Here is a 7,726-nt window from a genome sequence, read left to right as displayed (position 1 = left end):
ATATTGAAGCAAAAAATTAAAACCTCCCGCAAATAACGAGAATTTGGCTCGTAAACTGACATTTTCAATCGAGAATAACTTTATGATGCAGACACAAATCGATTAATGTTTCTATGGGGTTATGTTGACAGATGCCCAAGTTTATTGTATGACGTCTATGATCTATTTATTTCGACCATCACTTACCGCTAAAGCCATCTATAGGAAAACGGCGGAAGCAAAGTTGTACATCTAATAAGATTTTAAGTTTCGTTATTATGATATATATATTTAGGGTATTCAAAAAGTTCTGAATTTCGTAAATATCTTGAAAAGTAAGCATTTCTGAGAAAAATTATGTAGTTTAAAATATATTTACTGATTTTATCAGTTTGGGTGGCGTTGCCAAGGTCAAATCAATTTTTTTTAATGAAATACTCTATTTTTAATATCAGAATTTAATAACTTATAATAACTTATGTTAAGAGCTTTTTAAAATTCTATAATAAAGTTACTTTTCATTAAGTATTTTTCGAATTATAAGGCTTGAAAATTACAGTACCGCCTGCATTAGCATTACCAAAGATGTCTGACCGATGTCTAAAATCTCTTATTATAAATGTTATTCAGGATTATAATCTGAATAACATTTATCAAGATCAAGGTCAATGGAGGTTTTTCATTTTCATTTTTATGTAAAAATGAATTTTTAGTGCAAAAATGAAAATAAGAGGAATAATCTCAAATGGCTTTGATCTTAACAAATGTTAGGACATGATCCTGAATAGCATTCAAGAGATTTTAGTTGTCGGTTGGACAATGTTGGGTTAATGTCCAAGTTAATGTCCAAGTTTTATAACTTGAAAAATAACTTTATATAGTGTTTTGAAAAGCTTTTAACTCAAGCTATTAAATTCTGGCATCAAAAATAGGTTTCATTTTTAAAAATCGATTTGACCTTGATCTGATTTTGGTGACACCACCAAAAGTCAAACTAATAAGATCAAATAGATCTGTTTAAGAGTTACTATATGAATAGCCTAGTCTAACTAGAAAGCCATACGGAAACAATTGGCGGCTTGATCGGCGAAATCTTTTAGTTAGTCTTTTTTGCGCTCTGCAATTGGCAATAGACGGTCGAGCAGCGACGAGAGCGACTCTCTCGCCTTTTTTAGTAGTAGTAACGAATGATAACGAGTTCTGTACAAAACGCAACGAATACATTGTAAGCATTGTAAGCAAACCAATAAAGTAATAATAATACATACATATATACAAAATTACCAGCGTACTTATTAAGAGCAACAAGTCCTTAATAAGACCATTTTAACTATACAACTTACTGTACAACTTTTGCATGAAACATTTTTCTCAAAAATGCTTACTTTTTAAGACATTTAAGGGGTTCGAGATTTTTTTAATACTGCATATCGATGCCTGTCATCGATCGAGTCAGAAGGTGCTATATCGAAAAAAACATGAAGAAAGGTTTCTGCCATAAAATGAATGAAAAGTGATCTATTTCACGTGAGGCGTGAAGATCGGTCTATGTTGGATCTTATACGAAGTATAGTTTATATGCGAATAGATCACTTTTCATTCATTTCTTGATATAAACTTTCTTTATGTTTTTCTCGATATAACATCTTTTACGACTTAAGTCAATATAATATACAGAGTGGCATTTTAATCGCCCCACGAATATCAGAAACTAACAGAGATACAGAAAAAAGATTTATATAAAAACTGTAGGTTTTCTTGGGAGAAAGAAGATAGAAATAACAGATTTTATATATGGGACATTATCAAAGTCAACATGAATTTTTAAATGGGAATTATTTTTTGTTGCATATTCTTGTAGAAGTCGAATCATTCTTAAAACACTATAATAAAGTATTTTTTCATTAAGCAATTTTTGAATTATAAAACTTGACAGTTACTGTATTGCTTATTCAAAGTGGAGGTTTGACAGTCGGATTTAATCGATTGTGTGTGTGTGTGTGTGTGTGTGTGTGTGTGTGTGTGTGTGTGTGTACAATCAGAAGCAATGAGGTTGTGACACTTTTTTTTGATGGGTTTCGGAATTGGTTCTCATTCATGAATTTACAAATAAGAACCAATCGCTTGGTGAGTAAGCTGCATTCCGAAATCCATTGAAAAAAAAATATCGCAACTTCATTGCTTCTGACTATACGTACGTGTATGTGTGGAGGATGGGAAAAGTTACCCTTTTCGATCGAGTGAGAGACAAAGAAACTTACTTACATTAAATATCCCAAACGTGAGAGACAAAGAATAAATCAAGCGTAAAGGGTTGGAATCTTCGTTATATCAATGTCGTAATGCTAAGCAGAAAAATGCATGTCGATCTGAAGCTGCTTATCAAACATAGGCTGTTTTCCAGCTAGAACACAGAGATATTACACTGTGTTCCACTGTGTAAAGTACTTCTTGGAACGCAGTTTCATAGTGTAATACCAATGCATTGCAATCTTCCATTCTATTCTTATAATGATACTTAGTGTATCATAGATTTATGATTTTTATTTAAACTTAAGAAGGTAATTTTTTGAAAATTTTATTGCAAAAGTACGGCTACCAAATAACTTTTTAAAAAGTTGATTAACATTGACATATTTTACACGCTCGTACTTAGCTTTTTACTGTGTCGAGCAGTGTAACTGTCATAGTTGAAACACTATGTAAGACACAGTGTTACACTGTGTTACCTGTGTTGAAAAACCTCCATAATCAGTCCAGATAACGAAGAGAAATAAGATTATGGTACGTATAACTTTGACTCTCCTTCCCTTCTCCCACATATGCACGTACGCGAGTACATACACGCGCGCGCGCACTAAATAAATTAAATTTAATAAGTAACTTCTATGTGATACACCTTGGATAATGCTAATAAATTTGTTCTTGCTTACACTTTTTACACTCAGCATCTTCGCTTCCTCTCTTTTCAGCACCAAATATAATATATATTTATCTCATTTTAAGTGTAAAAAGTATAAAAAAGTGTAAGCAAGTCGAACACCAGACCAAATATCAGCAGTATAGTACTCAAGTTTTATAATTCAAAAAGTGCTTAATGAAAAAATACTTTATAGCCAAATCTAAAGAGACAGATTTTGAGCGGCGTCTACCAATTTCTGATTGCAGAAAGGCAGCAAATTGTACACAGAGTTTGTATTATCAGACAATATCAGTAAACTGCTGTCAAAAATATGATACTCTGATGACATGCTACACCAGCAAATCGATGACAGAAACCGAATAGAGTCTGCTGCATAACTTGACAGCAGATTAGCAGCAGAAACTGAGCAAGATCTGTTATTTTCATGTACAACATCGCCACGAGATTGACTTGTTTCTTGTAAGAAGAAAACTTTCCTACAAGAATTGGCATATGTAAATCGCGAATAGGCAAATCTCTTAAAGATTTTTAAATTTTTTCGGAGTTTTTTGAATCTCCGAATATTTTTTTGACTATTTTATAACTTTCTCATGTGTATTTTGAAATGTGAAGCTAATCAATATTTTAGCAATAAAATTGTATTGATTGTTTCTAGTTTTAGTCACCTCAGTTTTAGTCACCTCAGTTTTAGTCACCTCAGTATATATAAATATAGATAATTATTACCGTATTATTATATTTATATATATGTACACAAAATTTCTTATAAGAAATCGGTTGATTTAAATGAAAATGGCAGATCTTGCTTGGTTTCTGCTGCCAATCTGCTGTCAAATTATGTCAACAGACCTTACTCGGTTTCTGCTCGCAATCTGCTATCAGATTTTGTCAGCAAGTTGTGTTTGATTTCTACTACCAGTCTGTTTGCATAGAATGTTAACAGGTTCTATTCAGCAGAACAGGAGCAGAATGCGACATCAGTTGTGGTCTGCTAACATCTTCTGATCAAATCTGCTACTAATCTGTCAACCTCCCGCCAATTTCTGGGTAGTGTTTTGACTTCAGTTACAGAAATATGCTACAAAAATAAAAAATAGTGGTTCTTACTTTAAGAAATTCATGTTGATCTTGATTTTACCTTACGGAAAAGAATCACTGGGTGAATATTATAATCTATACGATTACTATAATCCTGTGCGAAATTACTACATACAATGAATAACATGCGTGTAGTTAGAGTAATACAAATATTGAATTCAGTTTTTTAATAGAAGGATTATACACCGATAATATTACAGAGATTATGCACATGTAATTATTATAATACAAAAACTGCAATGGGCAAATTACTGTAACAGGAAGATTACACATTCATGCTATATTACTTTTAAACCGTAACGTCTCGCCAGATATATGTAAAAATGAGTATAGAAAAACTACTTTATTTTTATTAAAAAAATGTATTAAAGTTATACTCTATTTGATAACATCTATTGAATTGATCTATCATAATTACGTTTCTATAAACGAGAAATGTTCAATGCAAGCATTCAAATGGGTCATTATTCCTCTTAAATTGTAATTGTTCACCCAGTACAAGATTCAGTTAGAATTTTCCCGGGATCTTCTACAGAGCCTTTAAAAATTGCATTTAACTGGATTATAAAACGATCCGTATGAAGTTGGCTCAATTTTTGAGAAAATTTTCTATAGCTCAATTCGATCGCTCATTGTTTGCACATTTATGCATACTTTGAATTTGCACATTTCGGTCATTCATCCAATGCGAAATTAACAAAATTCATCATGATTGTTTAACAAATTACAAAAGAGTTAATTGTTTAACAAATTACAAAAGTGATACAAAGTCGTCAGTACATCGTTAACTATTGTCAATAATTAAAATTTAAATGTCATCTGTCTTATGTATTAAAATTTAAATGTCATCATATTTATATAACAGAATATTCATCCATTTAAAAAATTACTTGTAGTATCGAATAAAAAAAATAAAATTTATTATAATCAAATGTCACTAAAAATTTAAATGTAGAAACACGATAATGTTTCGACGCAAACCATTATACGTAAAAGTCGTAATCATAATTGTAAGACCGATTAGACCGTAAAAAACGATTCATTGATTAGCTGCGTCGGAATTAATTAATTAATTGTCGCATCCTCTGCGCAAGAGCAAGTGAGTGAGAAACGTCATAACTTTAAAGTGATCATAGTCGCAAATTTTCGTTCCATCGAAAGATTAACGCCTTATCCTTATGATCAACAAATAAGAAGACAATCACGTGACTTATCATTTGCCTCATCGCCAATCAATTTATCGCTTTTTAGAGTCTTAGGTTACGATTAAGCGATTCGATATTCACTGCCAGTGCTGAAAATCTATAGTGCATATAACGTATACTATATATAGTTTCAACACTAGCAGTGAATATCGGAATGCATCCTAAAACTTTTACATGCAATGGCGTTCATACAATAAGCGAAGCGTTATTGTGAGACACTGCCGTGTTCCTTTAATTCGTATCTACAATAGATTTTTAAGTCTTAAGCCATAAAAAATATACGAACGAATATGTACCCAAAAAGTTGAAACGTATATAATTTTTTATTTCAAATATATGAATTTTACACATGACAAACTTGTGTTGACTCGCATTGAATATTTTGTGATTTAATCTTCGGAATATTAAGATTAAGATTTGAAAGACATTTAATTTTTGCAGGGATTATTGTAGAGAGCTCAATATTGGAAGTGATACACTTCAGGCACAATTTGCTAATGGTGTGTTACGCTCAGGTAGAGAGAGTCTTCCCAGTATAGACAGCGCGATGGATTCTTGGGGCGAATTAGAAGAAAACAGCAGTACCATACCGGAGATATTGAGACTTTGGGATACCGCCTCTATGGATAGCGGACAATTAGATTTGTCGATACCATCTTATCCGAAGTATCAATTGATTATCTCAAAAACAAGATTTTTTCAATAGCTTTTGTTTTTATTCATTCATTTAATGTTTTCTTTTTTTTATATTTAAAAAATCAGAACACAAGAGCGCAGCAATGGTGCTAACAGCAGATCCCAACAAATAGTGCACGTATCGCTTCATAAGGATCCAGTTTATGAAGATTTTGGTTTCTCGGTATCGGATGGTCTTTATGAACGAGGAGTTTACATAAATCGTTTGCGCCCCGGCGGACCATGTGATGGTATATTACGACCATACGATAGGATTCTTCGAGTAAATGAGGCCAGCACAGAGGATTGCGATTGTTGTTTAGCCGTTCCACTTATCGCGGCAGCCGGACCGCGTTTAGATCTAACAATAGCAAGACCCTTATCTCCTAAAAATATTGTAAAAACTTTGTAGATTGGTACAATCAATCGCTACCTGCAATTGAATCACAATATACAGTAGCGCAATATACAGTAGCATTTTCCCGATTTTATGTTGGCAAAATGGAATGCGCATGCGTGAAATAAGTAAACTGGTTTTTCTCCTTTATCTCTCTCTCTCTCTCTCTCTCTCTCTCTCTCTCTCTCTCTCTCTCTCTTTCATTTTTTCATAATTTTCGTAGATAATCATTAAGTCTGATATCATTTAAAAGTGAAACTTTTCACGTGAGATTGGTATGTACTAAAAGTGAAAAAATGAAAATTTACATAATCGATACCAAGATGTAAGGAAGTTACGAGAAAGTGAGATCATAAGGCGAATTTATATCATTCCTCTTAAACTTTTTACGAAAATTTAACAAGTGTTCACGGATGTACATACATGTATGCACGTACATACGTATTTTGATAGGAAATTGTGCTTATTTGTTATTTCTTATATATATAATCGAGAATAATAATGAATGTAGTTCAAAAACAAAAAGAAATGCTGTTAAACATAATGTTAAAAAATTTGGATATTGTATGGGGAAGTGTTGCAAAATTCTCAAAGCTATATGGAATTGATATAAATACATGTTATTTCATTACTCTTGTTCTGGATTGTATATAGTAAGAAAACAATGTATTTAAAACTCGTATAGAAAAATGTATTAGAGAACATAGCACAAACCCTAAATTGTTCTGAATTGGGGAGAAATCTTCATCTGAATAGAAAAAGGATATTTTTTAACCTGTTTCATAAATCTCTATTTTTTATTATAATTTTCATTTTTTAATTTTCATGTGATTTTTATGCACTTTATATTTTTATCTTTTACTCATATATTTAATTTAACCTCACGCAAACATTTTCTTAATATGCGAAGTTTTCGCCTGTCAACTGCATGCTCTTCCTCTTTGTTCGCACCATTTGCGGCGAAAAACCACGCAATATCCATTTTAAATATATATTTCAAATAGATATTCAAATATATTTGATATGCCGAAAGCAAGAGAATTCTAGTGCAGTCTAATGGAACAGAAAATAGACCAAAAGAAAAACAAGCTAGTTTACTACCTTGATCAAAAAATTCCCGGAATTACCACCAGGTGATGTTCTGAGTCAGCTGATTTGAATTTTCTGTTTTTTGGTTAGGTTACCACATCTATCATTGACATTCCCACCAAATTTTATCATAGCTTGACATTTGTAAAGTTACGCCGTCTTGAGTACATCTACCTCTGCACTTTTCGATTTTTTACAGTTTTAAAAATGGAGTTGAATTTGCAACAACGAGTTTGTATTAAATTTTGCGTTAAAAATGGATTCAAAATTGGTATGAAAACCTTGGAAATGTTGGGAAACTGTTTCGGCAGTGATATTCTAAAGAAAACAGCCGTTTATGAATAGCATGAAAAAACCATT

At 32.0% G+C, this 7,726-nt stretch overlaps 1 protein-coding gene across 1 annotated transcript in view; it reads left to right on the top strand.

The window, feature by feature from the left end:
• Positions 1–6,387, top strand: part of LOC108694204 (glutamate receptor-interacting protein 2) — a 20,967-nt gene extending 14,580 nt beyond the window's left edge. Inside the window, exons 5-6 of the mRNA XM_018203569.1 lie at positions 5,647–5,871; positions 5,968–6,387. Coding sequence (XP_018059058.1) covers positions 5,647–5,871; positions 5,968–6,292 — 550 coding nt within the window. The 3' untranslated portion in view covers positions 6,293–6,387. The remainder of the gene's footprint in view (positions 1–5,646; positions 5,872–5,967) is intronic.
• The last annotated feature ends 1,339 nt before the right edge of the window (positions 6,388–7,726 follow it).

This window comes from Atta colombica, unplaced genomic scaffold, assembly GCF_001594045.1.
Source record: "Atta colombica isolate Treedump-2 unplaced genomic scaffold, Acol1.0 scaffold118, whole genome shotgun sequence".
Taxonomy (NCBI): Eukaryota; Metazoa; Arthropoda; class Insecta; order Hymenoptera; family Formicidae; genus Atta; species Atta colombica.
Note: the sequence above shows the minus strand (reverse complement) of the source record. Positions and strands in the feature narration are given on the sequence as shown.